Source organism: Pseudopipra pipra, chromosome 9, assembly GCF_036250125.1.
Source record: "Pseudopipra pipra isolate bDixPip1 chromosome 9, bDixPip1.hap1, whole genome shotgun sequence".
Taxonomy (NCBI): domain Eukaryota; kingdom Metazoa; phylum Chordata; class Aves; order Passeriformes; family Pipridae; genus Pseudopipra; species Pseudopipra pipra.
The window spans coordinates 31,631,156-31,653,860 of record NC_087557.1 but is presented as its reverse complement, the minus strand read 5'-3'; the positions used below and the strand labels follow the sequence as shown (position 1 = coordinate 31,653,860).

The following is a 22,705-nucleotide window of genomic DNA, read 5'->3' as shown; positions in this document are numbered from 1 at the left end:
TGAGAGGAGCCCTGAAGAGAAGATACAACGACTGCCTGAAACAACATCTCAGCCTCGGCCACATTGATCAACATAACTGGTTTACTCTGGCCTCCAATCGGGAAGTCTGGAGACACACCATCTATAACGCTGCTGCTTCCTTTGAGAACACACGCAGGATCACTCTCGAGGAGAAAAGACAACGCAGAAAGAATCGTGTCTTGCACAATTTACCACCTAAGGAGTTTTTCTGCTGTGCCTTTTGCAATCGGAGGTGTCTATCTCGTATTGGCCTTTTTAGCCACCAGCGCGCTTGTAACAAACGTGGGTAGAGCCCTTCCCAAATCTTCGTTCGCGAAGCCCGGCCATGATGACTGTGAGGCACTGCCACAGGTGGCCCAGAGGCGCTGTGAGAGGCGATGACCTCCCGGGCCACGCAGCAGCGACCGGCCCAGACCCTGCGGGCACTTCCCGCAGCCAAACCAGCGGTGCCCTCGCTCATCCTCCCGCACCGGCGCTGCGGGAGCCGCGCCCGCGACGCAGCCCGGCCCTCGGGGCCGCCAACAGGTGTCCGAGGCGTTACCCTGCCCGGGCCGAGCTTGAGCCGCCCCGGCGGGCGCGGAGCAGGTGCCGTCCAAGGTCTCCCGGCAACCGCCCGGCCAATGGCGGCGGGGCGGCGCGGGGCGGGGCGGCGCTTTAACCCCGCGGGGCCCGGCCAAGGGCCGTACTGGCCGCGGGGCTCGCTCAGGAGGGGTATCTTGCTCGTCCCTACAGCCGCAGCAGGTGGTGGGTGCGCGGGCTCCTCCTCCCCGGCAGCGGCGGCGCAGGAGGAGCGTCCGGCGGGGCCGGTTCCGCCCCACGCGCGGCGGTAACGGCGCTCGGCGGCCGCGGGCGGGGCGCGGGGGAGGCGGCGGCCGGTGGGGCAGCGGCTGGGGCGCGGCGGGACGGGCGCTTAGGGACCGGCGCTGCGCTGGGCAATCCCGCCCACGGGCTCGGCGTGCCGCGGTCTGGGCTCGCCCCGGGCCGGGGAAGGGCCCTATACGGGGGCAGCAGCCTCTGGCCGCGGCGGTGCGGTGGGTCTTGACATGTGCTCCCTTCTATCAGGCTCCGGCTGACCCGCAGGGAGGAGGGAGAGTTGCGGTTCGGCTGGGCTTTGCCGGCTGTTCCCCCTCCGCGCTCAAAGGCCCGGCGTTTCGTTATCTCTGTGAAGCTACAAGCGGCAGATGCTTGGAGGTGGGAGCCGTAAAGCTTTCTACTGAGACAGGGAATTTGTGGCTGCTCGGGTTGGGGTAGTGGTTCACGTGATGTAAGAGGACAGGTTCCGTGAATGACCTGGGCATTTTTTTAAATCTTGTTTAAAATTGTATTTACTTGCAGCGAAGCTCAACTCAGTTTGAAGATCAAATCGTAATGCGAGACCAATTTGTAGTGTTACTGCATGCCCTGTTTATGTAGAATGCTCTGTTGCTTTGCTGTGCTGTCAGTGAAACAGTTATGCAGGGCTCCATGGGCTGCCAAGGTATGATAGGAATTTCAGGGCAACGACTTAAAATAGGAGGCATTCGAAGTGAAATGTGAATGTATTAGATAAATTTTAATAGTGAACTTAGAAAGGAGACTTAAAGAGACAATTTGATACAATTAATGGAGATTTCACATTGTAAGGGTTTAGCAGGAAAGATATTATTTTGGGGATCTTTCTTGGTGAGGGAAGGGGAGCAGAAAGCTGTGGTACTATCAGTTATAATTTGGACTGGAAAAAGCATAGGAGAGGGTAATAGCAGGCTCGTTGGGTTCAATATCTTGTTTCTGAAGCTGGCAGCAGATGCTAAGGAAAAGATGGTAAGTATAGGCTGGCTGTACAGCAATGGTTTTATCTGTGTATCCTCCCAGTATACTGCAGTCTGGAGCTGAAGGATTTCTGAGCAGAGGTTGTAGCTGGCTTTTTAAATTTAATAGCTGCTGATGGATGTTTTTCAAAGAATTAGAAGCAATTTATTATTTATATTCACAGCACCTTATGGTGATGTAAGTCCATAGTTTAACTATATTTTATATGGAAAAATGCCCTTATTTTCCAGCTTTTGCAGTGAATGTCACATTGCACTCTTTATAACTGCTGTGTTAAAAGAAGCAATGAATATTTGTTTTCTGTATGTTGGTCCTGTTTCTCTAGCTGTTTCCTCTTCTACCTGAAAAGTCATAGCTTATTAGTTTCCTGGATGAAAGCATTGGTTGACCTTGGTGCACTGTATTCAGGTCCATTCTGCCTTTTTTTACAGGGAAGGTTGTACCTGTGTGATATTTTAGGCTGGAGAAGCTTAGTGTTCATACAGAGGCATAATGATGGTCTCCTTCTGTCCTCTGGTCTCGTGTACTGTTAACTGCCTGTGAGCTGTTATTTCCAGAGGACTAATCATAGTGACCCTGGGATCTCTTCCCGCATGATAATGCCTAATTAGAGGCTGTTGGTTTAAGTACATAGCAGAGTTGTCTTTTTCGTTGTTTAGTTTGCATTTGTGAACAAGGAATTTCAGCTGCTGATTTTTATCACACATTTATTTACAGAACTGCAGAACAACCTTCTGCAGTTTGTCATTCAGTCTGGGTGTTTAATTTTGTGAATAGCTCTGTACAGTGCATGAATACACCACCTGTTCATCCCCTTTTTAAATTTATTGAACAACAGAGATACCTGCACAGACCACTTTGGGATTCTAATTTTTGTCTCTTTTGGACTTTCATACACTCTTCTCATCCTTCTTTACCTTATTCCTGCATTTTGCGCTTCCTCATTTATAATCAGTCATTAATAAATCCTCTGACATCTTAGTTTAAGAGCCTTTGGAGGGAACATTGTGAAAAGGCTCTTGAAAATCCAATTATACTGTCTTGCCCAGGTGTGTTGGATTATTCCTTCTTCCAGAGCACTGTGGCAGACTTGTTAGTGTACCTTCCTTCCACAGAATGAATGCTGACATTTCACCAGTCCTGTTTGCAGTTGCCAAGTTTGTTCTGTGACCCATTTTGATTAACAGAAACCTAGAATTTGCATGAGAATTATTCTCTTAATTCCCTGGTAATCTTTAGAGAAACTAGTTAGTTACCTTCTTGCATTCCATGCCCGATTTAACTTGCAGGTTATATGCTACTGAAATTTGTGTGTTTCATAATTTCTGATGTCTGGAATACTAGTTCTGGCTCTGCCCAGTAAATATCTCACCAACTTTCGGAACTAGTAAGGTGGTGGTTTGTTTTGTTCTGGTATTTTGTTTGTTTGATTTTTTTTCTCTCTTTCCTTTAAGAAGTTGTCTGCTTTGCAGAGACAGATGAGCTATAGAGTTTGGCTAAAGTTGATGAGGAGGACATGCCGAAGATGGTTTCTGAGGTTTCCCTCTTGTCTGTGGCATGGAGAGATGTGGTAACAGAATGTTCTGCTCCAGCTATGTGTAGTAAGTGGCTTGTAAATACAAAGAGAGAAATACAATTTTGAAGCTTAACAATAGAACTATTGTTTAATGATAGGAAAATGCTAATGTGAAATCCATCGTGTTACTTCAAAATAGGGTAGGAATTTGGGAGCCAGATGAAACATTTCCATATATTTCAATTTTTTTAGTGATTAAATTAACAGAATTTCAGTCACCTGTGTACGTAAAATGTGGAGTTGAATCTTGAGGTAGTAGATCAGATTATATTCCTTGTAACCTGAGTGTTTGAGGCAAAGACCATGACGGAATAGTCACTGAACACTGAATTTTATCAGATGTGAGAGTACATTCTTGTGTCGTTATATGGATTGAGAAGATTGACTATTTATTTTCATTAAACCCTTGATTTTTTTTTTTAATTTGTTCATTTGGTTTTCTTTGGGGTGCATTTTTTTTATTTAAATAAAATAGAATGGAGAATTGTAGTTGGACTTTTCCAAGTATGATGCATTCAGAATGAAGCAGAGACTTAATACCCATAGCCTGGATGGTTTGACTTGCTTTTTCACATTACTTTGACAATATTGGAAAGTTTAGCTGGAAATCTGACATTACTTGAAGTTCCCATATAGTGTGGATAAGTGGAGGCATTCCCTCACTCTCATTTTGAAGCTAATACAAAATTGTGGCAATTTAATCATTATTCTAAGTGTGGGAGGAAAAATCTGGGGTCTGCTTTGATTGCAAGACCCATCATTAAAATTACAAGATTAAATAAAAGTCACTAAAATACATTTTTAGAGTAAGAAATTTTTTTAACTATACAAATATCACTGAATAAAATATACATATTAGTGCTAATTATAAACTGTTATTAAAAATTCTGTAGAGAGAAAATGAATGTCAAAACTCAAGAGAGGAAATGCAGGGACTTTTATGGCAATTACATGAATTAAAACAAGTATATGTCATTATGTTACCAGGGATATATTTGTAAACCTACAATGTCTGGACTGGAGTGTACATTAAATTTACCTAGACTTTCGTGTCTTTGTGCCTATCCAGATAAAAGCCATCTGTGTGACATCTGCAGATTACTAGACAAATATAAAAGCTTTAAACAGCTTCACAGCTCCTTTTGGTTATTATTTTAGTGGAAAAAAGTCACATTGGCCTTTAAGGAAATGCTAAGTATGCACCCCCAGAATTTTGCAAGTTGAAACATATGCATGTCACAAGTTGTAGTAGTGTTTGAAACATACAGAGAAGGAATGTTTGGCAATTTCTGGTCGATGCTGACTTCAAACTTTTCTTCCAAGACATTGTACCTCTCTAGAGGTTCCTTTCCATATCCTTTCTACCTTTGGGGGGTAAAAGTTTTCTGGGTTACCAGATACTGCATTTCCAACTTGTATCACACCCTGTCTAGGTTAGAGATGACCAGATGGTGCAATCTGATCACAGTACAGCGCTGTGACAAGTGATTCTCTGCTGATTGTCTGAATGAGTTTTACAGACCCAGTTACAACTGCTCCTTTTCATGTTTAAGGATGATATTTAGAAATGTTAAGTGTTCTGCACTGTATTAAGTTTATAATTCTATTTCTTGCTGCTGCTTGTGATTTTTCAAGTTTTGATATGGCCTGAACTCAGGCTTACTTAATGAGATTTTTGTCTTGAATCTTGACATGTTTGTTGTTGGTCCCTCCCTTGTCCCCCAAAACACAAAATAGTAATTAAGAAGAGCTGCTTTCAGCTCTTTGGGTTTCTGATATGTACTATTTTTAAACTTTACTCTAAACTTGTTCTTGGAAAGAAAGATGTACTTATTAGTGAGTTATCTAGGAGTTTCTGGAAATATTTCTGTAGATTTTTGTCAAAAAATTCCCCAGATGCCTTTCAAAAAAAGTTCTGGTATGTTATTACCATGACAGCATTTTTTTTTTTTTTTCACGTTCTTTGGGGTTTTTTGTACTTTACTTGTTTCAAAAGTGCCTTGGTTTGATTACTGCTTCTTCGGTATTAATCAAGCTCTCTGATTTTAGTGGGGTGTGTATTGGGTGCTTTTTTGTTTGATATTTAGATTTCTTTTTGCGGTGAGATGGTTCTGCTGTTATGTTTATGCATTTGAAATTGGATTCCAGAGGCTCATTTTTGTACAGTCCATCCATGTCTTGTCCTCTCCAGGAATTTCTAGTTTGGAAGAGGAAGTGATGCTGCCAGTTGGAAAAATTACATCTAGAAAGCACTGGATTGTTACAAGTTTATGGGCAAGTCATCGAACCTGCTAGGAAAGTAACTGTAATAAATCCCTGTGTACAGGCAGTGGGCGCAGAAGGCAAAACATTAAGTGGTTACAGCAGTTTTAGCTGCTTAGTGGTTTTCTCTCCCACTTGCAATCAGTCGGATTGTTTACACTAGTATGAGATGCTGGGAAACAGCAAAATTAGATTTTTGCTTGCTATTGCATTTTTTTTCTAACCAGGATTGAAGGGGGGGAACAACGACAGACAAAAAACCTTTTGCTACTTTGTTTGGTTAAAGCCTTTTCTGTTGGCTAGGATAGCCTAGGAAGGTCCCTAAAGTACTTTTCAATATTACATGTTGTTTTATAATTCTTCCATAATTACATGAAATATTGCTCCAGAATTATCCATTTTCATCTTCTATATGAATATGTTCCCTGGTGTATTAAGAGAGCATCGTAGTGTACAGAAGGCCCCTTCTGAATACACTGTATCTAGATTAGTTTCACATTCACTCTGTCTTCATCAGGAATGCTCATCTTCAGCTCTCACATACTTCAGAGAGGCTATATTGTGACATTTTGCTCCTGAGAAAATGCCTGTACTGGGAAGGAAATGTATCTGATGGATATTAATCACTAGAGAGCTTTAGAGGTCATTCCTGAGGTGTTGAACTGGCAGTAGAAACCATGTGGAGCTGAGGAGATGATAGTACGAAACTAAAGGCTTGTGGCATTCTCTTTTGCAGCTGACACAGCATTGTCTTGTTCTGTACATCTGAATTTAATTTGAAATACAGTATGTAAAGATAAATCAAGTACAAAATGCTGACCACTCCTCGAAATGATTACTTTTTTAAAGCTGCTACACTTGTCTGATGACACGTAATAATTTGAGATACTTTGGGGTAGCGTTCTAGCAGTTGAGGGAAGTTTTTGAGTTTCGTGCCTTTCAAATCTTGAAACTACTGAGGGTGGCTTTTAGACTGATGTATTAGCAGTGCGGAGTGGACTGCAGGTTGTCTTCTCAAGGCAAAAGGCTCTAGAGCTTTCAAGGTTGAGAGAAGAATATAGTTTCATTACCTGGACTTTGTTGTACTTCTTATGTAGTCTTACTTTGTCTTCACTAGACACCCCTCTGAGCTTGGGTTAATTTTCTGTGTTGTTAACAGTATCTCACTAGAGAGTAGTTTTGCTAAAGCAACTGCACTGAATGAATCTGCATGTGACTCGCAGGGCTCAAATTTAGAGCATCATTGCATTTGCACACCTGGACTAGTCCTGTTTCTGCTTCCAGTCAAACATTGTTTGCGGGGATAGATGCTGTGTCAGAATAGTATTGTCAGTGTAGGGAGACCTGTGGGTTGATAATACTGTATATTCAGGCAACATAGGTGATAAAATCTGATAATGGGTGCATCAGAAATTTGAGTAGTATTTTTGTGGACTTTCCAACCTCCTTAATGGAATTTGTGTGTCTTAAGGTTCTTAACAACCTTTTGAAATATCTTATTAGAATGCAGGATTGTGATGTCAGTAGCGAGAACATACTTGGACCTTAATTTCCTGCCTTTTCCCCTTATGTTCACACATTTATTTGATGGATATAACAGAAATGAAACTAACATGTAAGAAGTGTGTCCTCTTAATACTTTCGATTCCATTTTTAAAAGCGTAGCTATTCATTTCTGGACATCTTGGTTTTACAGAGGAAAAAAATGGAAAAATATGCATAAATTTATATGGGCAGAGAGAAAACAGAAAAAACATTCGCTAAACAAGAACAGCAACTAGATTGTTGTATTGACTGTGTTTTCTTGCTGCTTCGTGTACTTTCAGATATGAAAGCTTTCAGGAACTACTGAATTACAACACATATGAGGAATAGCTGTTTGCCTTTTTTCCACATAAATTTATGAACCTGGAGAAATACTGATTCAGCTGGATACTTTTTTTAGGGGTGTTTTTGTTTCTTTTTTTAGTGCTGAGCATTCTATTACATGACTGTAATAGAATTGGAACATTAGCAGGGGGTTAGGGGACTGTGTAGACTTTGCTCTACAAGTCTACACAGTCCATCTAAAAAAGACTTGAAACTTTGTTCTGAAGTGTTGATTTAAAAAAGGAGTCTTCTTTCCTGTTAGGTGGAAAATTTGTTTCCCTGAAGTATCCTTCTTTCCATAACAGCTGATGGGTTGTGCTGTCCAAATCTTAAGCATCCAAGCTGGATTTAAAGTTTCCAGCAGTGAGATAATTAATGCTATTATGTGTCTTCTTACTGTGTGGTGGAGGTAGGGTGAGGGGACAATCAGTTTGTTCCTTCTTAAGAGTGGGTGGCTTTCCTTTGGTTTCTGGAGGGACACTACAGTACTGAGTGGCTGTGCCAACAGGGTAAGGTTTCTCCTGTTTGTTTTCTTCAACAACTTTGGAATTTCTGCAAAGAAGCAAGCAACTTGCCAGGGAAAGGCAATATAACTAAAAGCTAATTTAAATGGTTAAATATTTATGAAAAGTTTCTTTTCCCTCTGCTAAATATCTTCTCTAGAGCCTTTATAACACTTCTCTTTAAGTAATAATCTCACTTAGACTTATCCCACAGAGACTTAGATTAAAACTTCATATAAGTTTACTTTAATAAAATTGCTTCCTGGTTGTATGACAGGAAAATACTTAATATTTGTCTTGCTGTGTTTTCTCTGATGTACATCAACAGAAACAACTGAGTTATCTATAGGGTGAGTAATTATTTTCATGTGTTTACAAGAGAGTTAAGTTTGAGGCTAAATATTGATAGATGCATCATTTTTACAGTGTAATATTCGCTGTGCTTACTGAGTTCCAAATGCTCTGTAAAGATGTAGAAAAATTTGACATGGTTCAAGTTCAACAGTCACTCTTCTGTGCCTGCTTTAATCTTCTAGCTGTATTAGCTGCTTTTCTTAATCTAAAATGCTCCTGCTATTTTAGGAGATGCCTACGTAACACACGTTGCCAGCAATTGTACAAAATACTTCACCACTGAACCAGTTGCTCAGGTACCCTGCCTGTCTTTGTTGCTATGGGAGATTGGAAGACTATTACTGTGCCAGTGCTGTCATCAGGTAATATTTTGAATTTAGTGGATTTGCTAATTTTACCTGCGATGTTATAGCTGCTGAAGAGAAAGAGATTGGAGTTTTGTGCATAGCATACTTGACTATATAAACAGAAAGTTAAATAATATGTAGTACAAACAGTGCTCTGGCTTAGATTGAGTCCTTACAGAAATGGTACTGTAAAATGCTTTCCTTTCATATGTATGGAAAGGTTTTAAAATGTTTTAGTCATATTTTATTTTTTTTGACACCTATCGGCATATCTCATGTTTGTAGAGGTTTCTTTACTTGTTCCGTATTCTTTTGCCTCATAAATTGCTTACAAGTTTGTTAACCTGTGTAGGAAAAAGTAATTTTAAAAATTGTGTTGTAGCAAGTCAATAAGGAAGAAAGTTTGGTCAACTTTTTCCTGGGGGATAAGTAAAACTTGAATGATACAATATCTTAATGTTATTGAGTCTTTAAATCTTCAGTGGAAGCTTATCCTTTATTTTTTGTGAGTTGTTTAATATATGTCATTCTAGATGAAATTCTGAGCTCTAGAATTGTAAATTTCTGTAAATAATAACTTGAGTACATAGGAATTTGATTTTTTTTTTCATGTGATGTATCTTAAACTATTAGCCCTGATTTGTTTCTTAATGTTCAACTTTTAGATAGCAAAAATATATTTCAATATACCTCAGAAAGAAAGAGATCTCCTACAAGCATGAACTCACAAGTGCTACGCTTGCCACTGCCTTCATCCAAAAACATGCACAGCTTTTTCAGTGCCTTCTGCACAGAAGAGAATATTGAACAGAGTATATCCTATATTGATAGGGTAAGCCAGATCTTTTTGTTTATGGGAGGTTGTGTGCAGGTGACATTAAATCAATTGCAGTAAAAAAGAGTGGCTGGATTAAGAAGGCTTCTTCCTCAGTGCTCAGAAGCTGAAGTTGGTAAGTTGGTGGGGAGTAGGATTTGGGCTTTTCCCCTTAATACAGGATTTCACCTGATACTGTTTCTGTCTTTTGGAGAATTGTGGAACTTTGGTCCAATTATTGATCTCTTCTCACCCTCCCCCTTGTCTTTTGCCAGGAATTGACAACATTGGGCTTTCCTTCTATTTATGCGGAATCCAAAGGAAAAGAGTTGAATTTAATATCTATCATAAATTGTATAAATGAATTGCTTGCACTCCAGCACAAGAACCTTCGAGCTCAGGAAGAAGTAGAAATGCAGCATCTGAAACTGGGAAGTGATATGGATCACTTACAGAACTGCTATGCTAAATTAAAGGTAGAAAGCAAGATCATTCAACCAATATTGTGTGGTTCTGTGTATTCTTAACAGCAAGTGCTTTTTTGGATTTTTTTTTTTCCTCCCAAGTACTAATCTGTGGTTGTATTTTCACGTGCATTTGGGGGTTTTTTGAAGTCATTTTTCCGGTTGAAAATGCCTTAAAGTTAATGAAATATGAGTCAATGAGAGAACTGAAAGCTTATTTAGAATTATGGCCTCTTTAATCAAGGAAGAGGGAAGACTGTTCAGATTGGAAGTGTTAATGCATGCTGTGGGTGGAAATGTTAAACACTTCAGTTCATGTGATTTAGTACTGTTTAAAAGGGTATGCCCAGCTCTAAAAGATAAATTCTCAATATAACTGTAACAAGTAAAAGCATAAGGGAACACATCTAGGGCATTACAGTTTTTATCAGTTTTTCTATATCATTTTTTTCCATGTGTTTTTGTTTTGGATTCCTTGGATATCCGACTACAAAATCTCTTTATAAGAATTGCTCAGAAGCTGTTGTCAAAGTAGAAGTTACTAAGCTTCCTTATCACAGGATAAACACATGCACAAGGCCAGTCACTGTGGCGTAGCTGATATATTGGAAGTTCACAGACTGTGCTACTTCATGGGTACTTGTATGTACAGTTATACTAGAAGAGACTTGACTTTCTCTTAATTCTGCCGAGAAAATAAAATATAAAAAGCCTAAAAATATTTCAGTGCGGGATTCAGTGCTTTTTAGGCTTGCTTTTCACTTGGGCTGGCCAGCACTATCTCCTTGAGAAATACTGCTGTAGATTCTCAAAATCATAGTAGTCCTGCATTTTGATTTGACACTAAAGGTCATTTGTAACTGCACTCATTTTTATACAAACACTATATCATGTTAATTTCCAGAGCACTCCAGTTCCTTTCCCTACATGGATAGCTTTAACATGAAAGGGGCAAACTTATCAGGACTGCATCAATTCCAGGACATTTAATTTGGCTGTCAGCTTGTAAGGTTTCTCACGTAAATTCTTTCAAGTACCATACAGCAATCCTCTTGACTTGCACTATTGTGTTACCTGTATCTAACTGTGGTTTGCTTAGAAGTTCTTGTTGCTTAAATATATCTACACATTTGTCCCTCACTACACAGATGAAGGAAAAGAGCTTGTGTGTTGTGTTTAGATGTCATTTAAACTGCCAGTTTCAGGTCTGAGTCTCATATTTGTGGACAAAATTTTCTAAAATGCTAGTTTTGCATCATCTGTTATGAGATCATCTGTCTAGCCTTCTCTATATATGTGAAATGTCCCATATCCTTTGTTATGGTCACAGTCTACATATCTCTGTCAATTGTACTCTCGTACCCTTGATTATTTAACAGAAATGTTCCAGTAAAATTGTAGTCCCAAATTCATACAGGTTGCTTAGTATCCACCTCACTTTCACAGTGTGGACATGCTTACAGAATCCCGACTTAATGAAAAAGTCATAACTATGTAAGATAATATCTGTTAGATATTAAGCCATATCTTAAGTGAGGTGGTTTGGCAGCTTGGTTTGCATGGTTTGATTGGTTTGGTTGGTTAGGTTTTTTAACTCTTACTGTTAATTCTTATTGATACTGAACTATCAACACTTTTTCTAGGAACAGTTGGAATTATCTAAAAGGGAAATAGTTGGGCTTCAGGAAAGAGACAGACAACTGCAAAGCAAGAACAGAAATTTGCACCAGTTACTTAAAAATGAAAAGGACGAAGTGAGTGATTTTGTACATTAACACAAGTTATTATGTAGATATTGAAGAATGTTTTTTTGCACGGAGTCTTGTAATTGCTCATTTTTAATTTTTTTTTTTTTGTTGGTAAGTGTTGTCTTTCAAGACAACTGGCATGTTGCATATGGATAAATAGGTTCTATAAGGGGTACATCCAAGTTACAAGAATAGTAGAGAGTATTGCAGAAATGCAGATGTGCAGTTTTCTGAGACTTTCTGTACTTTTAAGTACAGCTTTCTTGGAATGTTTGGAAATATCAAAAAGGAGGATGTGCAACAGGATTCAGTCACTTACTCAAACATTTGTGTATAGAGGCTTTCCTTTTTTTAGTTAGAGGAGAGCAAAAGACCATAAAGAAGGGAGGTGGGGGGGAAATCCAGCTCAAAGGCACAGTCTCATTAAACTTAAATGTCTTGAAAGAATCAAGATCAGAGAACACTTGAACAACCATGGCACTGCTTAGTTTGGGATTTGTTTGCAGTGTGCTCCTTCCCTAATACTGTACTTCACATGGCTCCTAAGTTTCTGTGAATGTTCTTTGTGTCCATAAACATATTCATACAGTTGGGAATCACAGCACTATATGTATATAGTAAACATCCTACAGTTACAACTTACAAACAATCAGCACATTCAATATTTTAAGGTTAAATCTGAAAATTAGAAAAGAACCAAACCAACACACATATTGATAGTACATGTCAAAAATGTGCTTTATGATTTTTTAACATTCTTTTAGACCAAATGGAATAGAGTAATTTCCAGCACCTTCCTGTATCAGGAAGAGGAGTTTATTTTTTTTAGTGTAAACCTAACAAGCCTGCTTTAGAATTAGAGTAAACCTAGATCCCGGTCATGAATTACTGAAAGCAAAGATATGACTTTCTCTGCTCTGTTAAATAAAGGTGTTAAAGAAGGTTATGCAAGTTGTTGGAACATGAATTCAGCTGTACTTCAGAGGAACTATAGTATTAAAATCTGTTGCTTATGATGTACGTTTCTGCTGAAAAGAGACTACCTCTCCTGAGGTCAGAATTCATGGGTTGGGAGAGTTCTTCTGATTCCTTTTGTCACTTTTACCTGAAATACAGTTTAATAGAAGCATTGTTTTGCATATGTTTTGCATGCAAGAAATTTGTGTTTGTAGTGTATAGTTGAAGAAACACACTTTTTTGTGGGATTGCCTTTAGGTTCAGAAGTTACAGAACATAATTTCAAGTAGAGCTACACAGTACAATCATGATATGAAGAGGAAAGAGAGAGAATTTAACAAATTAAAGGACCGCTTACGTCAATTAGTCATGAACAAAAAGGACAAAAAGATAGGTAAGTAGCTCTTTGAATTTTACTGCAGTAAAATAGCATATTCTGTATCTTAACCAGAAGCAAATTTAAGCATTTTTATCTTTAAAGGCAATGTGGCCCTCCTCTCGTAGATTTTTATTTAGATGTTAGAATGTTAAAAAAACATGCAATATTTCATGTTAACTAACTGTGTAAGACTATTCTATATTGTGTTCCATAAGATTATTTACCAAGCACAAAACAAATGCTGATCTTTACAAAATGAGGTTTTCTTACTAAGGAAAATTTTTATTTGCAGTCAATTCCTAAGCTAGAGCCATCTCTCCTCTACTTTCTTGCTGCTGCTGCCATCACAATATTTGGATAGTGTCATAAACGCTGTATTACGCCCAGCAGTTGCCATCAGGAAGGCATACTACATGAGCTTTTCCTCCTTGAGATACTACACTCTGCTTGTGGTTAACACAAGCAATGAGAAATTATAGAGAAGAGAAGTAACACAAGACAGATGTACCATCTAGTGCTATGTGAAATGAGGACAAATCAGCTGTCCTTTATCATACGAGTACTCATATGTTGTATTGCCCAAAAATTGTGTTCAAGACATTCATCAGTGCTGTTTACCATGAATGGGTTTTACTGTTATGTATTTAAAAAGACCTGTACCTTTTGCTTTGTATATCTGCCTTAGAGTATTTATATAATTTATCTCCAATGAAAGGGAAGTCCTGCTCTTCTCCACCCGTCACCTCCACAACGCTCAGCTATTTGCCAGCAGTAGTGCATGTTATATTTTAGTAAGCTGATTTAGTTCACTAAACCAAGAAGAAAACTATTCATGTTATTGCCAAGATGGTTTTCTGCTCATTTAGTTTTCTGAAAGTGCTCGTGAATAAGGCAAAACAAGTTAAGACATAGTAGCAGGAACACCTGTTTTGGCTGCAGAAAGTCTTTAGGTATCTGTTCAATAAGCTCTAGAAGCCTCACCCTGAGGTCAGCAAAACTTACATGTTCTTGATTCCAGTTAGCTGGTCCTAGTTCAAGTGTCAGTGAGCTCAAAATAACAGGGTTTGAAAACTAGTTACTGTTTGCTTGATAGCTAACTAGGATTAAGCTTGGAGCTCTAATATGTAGTCGTATGTTGAATTTGGGTTTTTGTTGTTGCTGTGCGGGTTTTTTTATTTTATTCAATGTAGACAGAAGTTTCTTTGTTTTGAGGAACACCTTGTGAAACATTGGGAAGTTGATTTCCCCAAAGAGGAGATAAAACACGTTATTGCCGGAAGAGATGGTAGAGTTTATATATTGATATGAAGGTTGAAATAGAGATGAAGGTGTCATTAAGAAATGCATAAAAAAGATGAGACAGGATGAGAATACATCCCTCTGAGTTGCCAAACACAAACCCTGTTTTCTTTCTTTCACTATCTTATTTTTGCTTTAAGCAGGGCAATGTGGTTTCGTATGGGTCTGAAGATTGAGGGGGATATTTGGGTAATGTGGTCTCTTTGCAATAACTACAAGTAAATGCAATGTCATCTGAATATTTATATATTTGCATGTTGTTTCACATTTTGAAATATCCTTTTCATTTGTAGCTATGGAAGTTCTAAATTATGTTGGTAGAGCTGATGGGAAGAGAGGTGCATGGAGGACTGATAAGACAGAAGCCAGGTAGTTGTCTTGGAACATTAATTGAGGCATATATTATGGCAGTTATGTTGTTACTGTAAGATTATTTCTTGTAGAAATGAAGAAGAAATGTACAAAGTTCTGTTAAGTGACTATGAACAACGCCAAAAACAGCTTTTAGTGGAAAATGCTGAGCTGAAGAAAGTTCTTCAGCAAATGAAGAAAGAGATTATTTCACTTCTCCCACCACAGAAACAGAAACCTAAGGAAAGGTCTGAAGATGGGCTGGTAAGTATTGTTCGGTTAAAATTGAATCTCCATGGTAGTTTGGTATAGTGCTGAAGTAATTTGACACTTATTTAAAAAAAAAGTAAACTTCTTATGAGACTTGCAGTGAATTGCACATCATGTGCTTTGTTTGAAATCCATCCATGTTTAAGTGTTCTGCTGTCTGTGAACAATACCCAGTGTATTCTTGCCAGTCAGTCAATGAAAAGCTTAAGACATTCATTGAATTAATTTTAAATGTAGTAACTACAAGTATGTAATTCTGAGTAGCAATGCATATTGGATATTTCCTGCATGGGTTTTTTTTTTTGTTTGTTTATTTCCAGATTTTAAGTATTTCTTTACGCAGGATATTTTTATGGAATGGTGTGCTGCCCATTCATTATTTATCAGAGGTTTTTTATTAATTTTTTGATTCTCTGCTAGAAGTCGCAGTTCTGTTTTGATGTCAGAGTGAAGTGGGTCACTTGTGTCTCTTCAGCATTATGCTGTCAGGGAACTGAGCTCCTTGAGAGTCAGATTTCCCTGGATGGAAAATTCTTTCCTGTATATAAGGGTTTTCCTTCTCTTCAATAAATTAAATCCATGCACATATTTAAATAAACACACATATTTGGAGTGGCGAAGTGGTTTGCAGCTTTTTATTGCTACTTCTACAGGTGCTGTCAGACCTGGAGGAAGATATTGGAGAGTTAAATAAAGAGAACATGTGGGAATTATCTTGTGAAACTGTGCGAGAGCAGCTTACAAACAGCATTAGAAAACAATGGAGAATGTTGAAAAATCACGTTGAAAAGCTGGATAACCAAGGTGATGTTTAACTCTATTACATGTATATACAAAATACATTAAAAATAAGTAATGCAGTGGCAGTTTGAAGTAATTGGATGCAAAATATGTAATTCCCTCTAAAGAGTCTTGTCTTGCCACATCCATATCTCTGAGACCTCTTGTGGCATTGTAAAACAAACTGGCTGATGGTATGGTGCTGGACTCTCCTCATTTCCAGCTGTTAAACAGCATTAAGACAGCTAAAAATATATAAAATTCTTTCCTAGTATTATTTTCCCATGCAAGCAAATGCAGCCACTACCATAGGGATGTTTGCAGTCAGGAGTAAGACTGAGAAGGTCATGCATGCAATTGGAAATAAAAGAGCAGATGGTCTTTGAGAATATGTTTATACCCTGGAAAGGATTTTAAGAATACTTGCAATACTTTATTTGGTGTAACTAACTGAAAAATAAGCATCAGGAAAAATGCTTCAATTATTTGCTCTTTTCTTGAAGTCCTCTTTTAGGATTTTTGGTTTCTAGGGATGACCACAGTCTAGTCCTCTACAATTCAATTAATGTTCAAATACTGGCATCAGGGGATCAAAACTTGGCTCATTACAGTCATTGTGATTTAGCTATGCATTAAATAAAATAAAACAAAACAGAATGTAATTATACAAAATACAATTCATTCCTGTAATTCATTCCCTTACTGAAATGAAAAAATTCATCCCAGTTTGTAGCTCCATTTCTCCTTCCCGGCTCCATTTCTCCTTCCCCTTGAAGGAAAATGTTTTCTTTTTATATCTGTGATAAATATAGTTACTGTCATATTTTAATGAACACACAAGCCCTTCAAAAACAAGCTCAGAAGAACAGGCTAACAGCATGTCAGCGGAAAAAAGTCTCCAGTTCTCTTTTTTTTTTTTTCTTTTCTATATGACTGAAACAAGGGAGGATTTTGTGTAACACTCATTGCAATGCAGATGCATGGTGTACCTTGAGGAATGTGAGCCAGCTATGTTTTCATTGCTGTTTTTTTCTGAAATGGATTTGGTGGATGATTACATGTATAGCACCAGTTTGGGATCTCGTGTCTCCGATGGAAATGCTTTTGAATACACTTCGTGTCTGTCTTTCGGGATGAAACAAGTAGTCTGAAACCTTTTGCTCTTGCTAGGAGTCTTTAATGTGGGAGATGTTTTAATTTGTTTTTAAGAAGCTTTTCTTCCCCCTTAGTGTCACGTGGACATTCAGGAGCCTGGAATGAAAAAGATGTCATTTCAAGAGAAGACCATGAGCTGGAAACTGAAAAGCTAGAGTTAGAGATTCAGCAATGTAAAGAAATGATCAAAACTCAGCAACAGCTCTTGCAGGTAATAGGCTTTATTTTTTCTTATTTTTCTCAGTTGGATTTGAGTTTTTTTTTATTTAACATTCCACTTTTCTTACCTCTGAGCCTTTCTCCCTTCTTTGATAATGCTTTTGAAATAAAATGTCTTAATTGTTGGTCCAAGTACAGGTGTGCTATTGGGTTGGTTAATAATTTAGTGAGTTTTTAATCCTGATAGGAATAATTTCAGAAGCTAAACAAAGGGCAGGAAGGCTGATGAGGTCAGCTGCCTGAGAAAGGGACATTTTGCTTGCTATCTGAAATTTACCCCCGTCATCCACCAACTTGATATCTGCATTGTTTCCATATTGAACTTCAACCATTTTTCTGATCAAACTGAATCTGTGGAAATACTGCATCTCTTAAGTCACTCCCAAATTAATGTCTGTCTTTTGTTGCTTTAAATCTGCAGCAACAGCTTACATGTGATGATGAGACCACTCTGTTACTACAAGACTGCTACTTGTTGGAAGAAAGAGAACGTCTTCAGGAAGAATGGAGACTATTTCAAGAACAAAAAAAGAATTTTGAGAAGGAACGAAGAAGTTTTACAGAAGCTGCTATTAGATTAGGACTTGAGGTATTAGAAAAGGGAGCTTCAATGGAAGATGAATTACAAATAAGTGGTCTTATACATGCTAAAGGGCAACCATCCAACCATATTTGTTTGCTGGCATCTATAGAAAAAGACATTTCCATACTGTGTGAAACATATCTTTGGTCATTCTAGGAGATCATCCTGTTGACAATTCAAAAAGCAAGGCTTTTGTGTGTATTGAAAAATACAGTTGCTGCAACTGGAACAGAACCATTTTCTTTCAGCTTTTGAAATATCTAAGTATTCCAAAATTGGTAATTTATTAACTAAATCGTTTAGATACTGCTTAAATTTGGCTTCCTACAAAAGTAAGGCCTATGCAAATTTCAGTCAAATAGTGTGCTGCAGAACATGGCCATGCTCATAAATAGCATCTCTTGTGGTCACTGTTGGAGGCAGAACACTGAGCTAGATGGACAACCTGTCTGGCTCACAATACAAAATACTTCAGATTTTACTTAAGATACTGAGACAGCAGTAGTTCTCACGATGACAAATCCTGACTCTGGCTAATTTAATTTTATTTGCATTTTAATGAGTTTGTGAATTTCGTGTTGCACCTTGAATTCAGCTTTAAAAGTCGTGAGTGTTAATAAATCATAAATATTTGTCCAGAAATGTTTAGGACTACATTGCAGGATCAGTGTAACTGCCAATACTTCAGCTTGTTAATATGCTGAAGTAACAAGAGAAGCAATGCTGTAATCTTTGCAGGTCTTAGTGAAAGAAGTGGAGTTCAGCTTCCTCTGTTTTTCTACTGACATAGGTGCATCCTGTTTCACTAATGGTTTTTGGAGATGAAATAGCTTGTTGCGTGATTCCAGAGCCATTGGATCTTTTGGAGGATGTCATTTAGGCATTATTTTCCTTTTCTGTAGTCAGAGGGATTGGAAAATTGAACAACCCCTTTCTTTTTGCCCCAGTTTTGAACCGAAGTAATTGGTGCTCTTTTCAATGTAATTTTTCTGTTTAGAAGGTTCAAGCAGTAATCCTTTCTGGCAGCTGCCCTGGATGAGGGCTACCTCCAAAAGGTAGTGCTACACTGAGGGGGAAGAGGAGCATAGGAGGCAGAGAGATAGGAGAGGGTATCACTGGAGTGGAGAGCGGTGAAGTGAAAGGATTAGTTAGATCCCTGTGAAACAAACCACAGGGCTTGGCTTGTAAATAAGTGCCTCCACAATTAATCCTTGTTGGACTCCAAAGCTTGCTCACATGACAATAACTCCGTGTTAAACTGTAGGCTCTCCTTAGTTACGTGAACATGTTACAACTTGTGATTTGTTAAATAGAATAGCATCAGTTTAATGCGGACTAAACTTGTTCTTGTGGTCTTAAACTGTTGTTTCTTTTCCTAGAGAAAGGCATTTGAAGAAGATAGAGGAATGTGGCTGAAGCAACAGTTCTTAAGTATGACTGCTGATTGCAAGCACTCTGAAAATGTGACAACTCCAAGTGCCTTCTTAAGAAGCAAGTATTTGGTTCAAATTATATTCTTGTACAATGTTTCTTTTTCTTCCTTTCAAATAGAAGACACATATATGGGCAAAACCATTAAAAAACCCAAAATGTCTCAAGACAAAGTTTACCATGTATCTGTGTGCCTCTACATGTTGGATAACCAATGGTTCAAAATTTCATTTTAAAAAGGAAATCATAACTCCCTGGTAATTACTTACGTGATGAATTTATATTTGTGAAACAATCTGATGAATGTCAAATACGTGGCAGCAGAGCTGTCAGGAACAGGAACTTTGAGAATTACTAAATTAGGTTAAATGTGAGCATGTTATTTGCCAGGGCAGTTGAAGAAATCATGACCTATAGAGATCTGTATAGATTAGAAACAAACAAGTTTTGGAAACAAGAACATTATGTGGAAATGGCAGCATTAATTATTTGAGATGAGGTGATATTAAATGTGTACACATATATATTCAGTAAAAAAGAATCCTTTGGAAAAAAAGAAGCTATGAGAAGAGCATAGTGATAATGAAAATAAGTTTGAGCAATAAATAATTGAGGTTTTAGATACAAATTTCATAAATTTCTTTTGAAAATATGGCTATATGACGCATAGTTTTGAATATTGTTTTTAATGGAAATATTTGCTTCCTTTCTTCTACAACTGGATTTTTTTTCAAGTTAGTAAATTTATTTCCCATTCCCTCATGCATGTGCAGTGTTTGATCTTCACTACTGAGAATTTATTCATTACTTACCTTCTTTCTAAGGGATGGGGGAGCGTGAGACAAACACTAAAGGGACAGGGAAGGGAAAATAACAATCTCTCTTCAATAGATTCTTGTTGTGGCAGCCAAAATGTAAAGATAAATGTGCGGACCACCTGTCAAGTAAATATAGCTTGAATTTGTATTCCTGTTAGATAAAGTAGCCTACCTCGTATGTTCTGGCTTCTCTCTGTTTCTCCTCTGTGCAATTCCTGCTTCTCTAAGTGTGAAATGAAATTATCTTCTGCAGGAGGAACAAAGTTGAGATTGTTTGGCTGTTGCTCATGGATGACTTGATTTAGTGATCTGGGAGCAACTTGAGATCAGTTTAACAGTCATTGTACACTAAAGCTTTTGATTTGTAATTGCTTTTTTCTGAATTCTAGTGTTTCAGGATGTATTTAATGTCATATTTTCTCTTCTAAATGGCATTCTTCCATCTTGTATGTCCTAATCCTAAGCTACTGGATAATAATAATGAAAATAATACATCTGCCATACAGAGAATCATACTCCATATGGATGTTACTCCACAGCTTATCATTAGAGTTCTTTTAATGTTCAATTTTTCTTTTTCACAACACTTGTCCAAAAGCTTTTGCTTCTGTAGTGCTGTAATACTGTAGAATATGGAATCATTCTGGTTTTTCCACTTGATATGAAAGCTTTGACATCTAAATCTGAGAGAAGTTAGCAGGGATTGATCTGCCAAGTTTGCCAGGACTTTCCATTGACTCGAGTGATAGTTCAGTTCATATAAATGCTAAGGCATCTCACTTAATGCTTTTTAATTTTGTTTTCTATACTCTGACAAGTTTACTGCTTTTCATGCTGGTGTTAATTACTATCTGTGCATGCTGGAGAACTCTTTACTTAAGGAGTAAAAAAGCTTTATCAATTGTAAAGTGAGAAACTACATTTGAGTAACTTCATATGACTACTTGCAGTGGTGGCTGTATATGCAAATGCTGTGTTTTCAAATTTAGAATCCTAATTTTAACATAACTTGATTCAATAGCATTAGTTACAAAATTTTAGCACAGATCTGTAGCAGTAAGTTTTATTATTATAAACATGCCTTAAGATGTTTGCTGCGTCTTTTTTTTTTTTTTTAAAGCAGAAGGCCATGAAAATTTGAAGTACTTTCTGTTTTCCAGTTGCACTATAGTTTAACTGATGGTATTTGTATCTCTCAGGTTCTGACCAAGACAATTGGTTAGTGAAATCTACATCTCAGCAAAGGAAACCTCCCTCTGTGTTGAATGGTTCTATTTCAGCAGAACCTTGCCAGACATCTCAGTATATTACACATAACAGGTTTGTGAAATGATGGTGTAGATGGTTTTATAGTGATGAACTCTATGTAGAGCATAGACTAAAAGCATAATCTAAGCCTTACAGTTGGTATATAATAAAGGATATTAAACATAAAACCAGTACTCTGTTTCTATTCAAAGCATAATTTATTTGCATTGTAACATTTTTCTATTTTGCACTTCCAGCGTTGAATCAAAAAAAATTGCTGGAGATAGCATGCCAAATCTGTGGGTGGAAAGTGATGACAAAGAAGAAACTGGAGAATGCACCAAGTCATGGGAAGACTCTGGAGTTGGCACTCTGCTCTGTAGAAACTTGCACATGGAACAACTGCCTTAGACTTCCGAGGGTTGCCTGCTGGGGTTTTTGTTAGACGTTTGTTCATAAACTTATCGTTCTAAATGAAACAGAATGCTGTAGTTTGATCATTCTTCTAGAGGATTATGTGGTGATCTGAATTGTGGTGTGTGTGTATGTGCGTGCACCTGGCTTTTATTTTTTAGACCATTTTTTGCCTCTTTTTCTTGCAACTCTTGAAAGAAGACAATTTAAAAATATATAAAAGCATTGATATTTTTCTAGTAACAGAAGCTCTGATTCTATGAATGAAGCAATGGTCTGAAACTTTGACTGTAATGAAATACTGGATCCTAATGTTACCTTTCATCACAGGCAGAGATAGTACTTTTAGAAATTGTTTAATTACTGGAAGCATTCATTTATGTTTCAAGTGTAACTGGCACTAGATCCTCTTTTGCCTCGACTTGAATGTACAGTATACTGTAGATTTTTAACAAAACAGGTTCTATATTTATTGTGTGATTTGAAAATACCTCTTTGATATTTCAATGACGTAAAGCGCAAAATCTTTATATATTTGTAAATAGACTAAGTGGTTATGCTGAGAAACCATGAAATTAAACACGTGCGTACATAAATATTATTTTACATTGCATTTTGAATTGTTTTATAGTGATACTCAGTTTACAGATGCATTAGGACTTTCAATGGTTCAGTCAAGAACCAAAGTCTTTTGAATGTGAACAATAAATGTGTAATTCTATTCTAAAGAGCCCTGGTTCTATGTTTTGTGTGCACTAAAGGTATAAGCTATCATGGTTGTAGGGTTGTATACAACGTCTACCAATCTGGTGCTGGGTTTGTATTATGTTAATTTTTCCTTTTAATTGACTCTGGAATATTTTTTTCGTGTAGCCTTTGGGGAGTCTCTTGTTTATAATGTAATAAAAATAGCCAAGTAGAGGTAAGATGTTTGAGTCTCCTTCACTTGACTAAATGCCTGTAATTTTCCTTGCCCAGTACAAATCCATCTTGCCTCTTGTTGAGTTTTTGTGCGTCTGTGATCATGTGTATAG

General features: G+C 37.7%; 1 protein-coding gene across 3 annotated transcripts; it reads left to right on the top strand.

Moving 5' to 3' along the window:
• The first annotated feature begins 765 nt into the window (after nt 1-765).
• SSX2IP (SSX family member 2 interacting protein) lies at nt 766-21,741 on the top strand. 3 transcript variants are annotated; one of them, XM_064663934.1, is made up of 15 exons: nt 766-847; nt 1,084-1,212; nt 8,623-8,756; nt 9,407-9,573; nt 9,831-10,031; nt 11,663-11,773; nt 12,983-13,118; nt 14,696-14,771; nt 14,846-15,017; nt 15,677-15,827; nt 17,033-17,169; nt 17,599-17,766; nt 19,140-19,251; nt 21,209-21,329; nt 21,515-21,741. In XM_064663934.1, the coding sequence occupies exons 3-15, from the start codon at nt 8,714-8,716 to the stop codon at nt 21,666-21,668; spliced, it is 1,749 nt and encodes a 582-aa protein (XP_064520004.1). In that variant the 5' UTR covers nt 766-847; nt 1,084-1,212; nt 8,623-8,713; the 3' UTR covers nt 21,669-21,741. The 3 variants fall into 3 exon arrangements, with proteins under 3 accessions (XP_064520004.1, XP_064520006.1, XP_064520005.1); XM_064663935.1 differs by lacking the exons at nt 766-847; nt 1,084-1,212 and adding an exon at nt 2,106-3,431; XM_064663936.1 differs by lacking the exons at nt 766-847; nt 11,663-11,773 and having other exon boundaries at nt 940-1,212.
• Nucleotides 21,742-22,705: the final 964 nt, after the last annotated feature.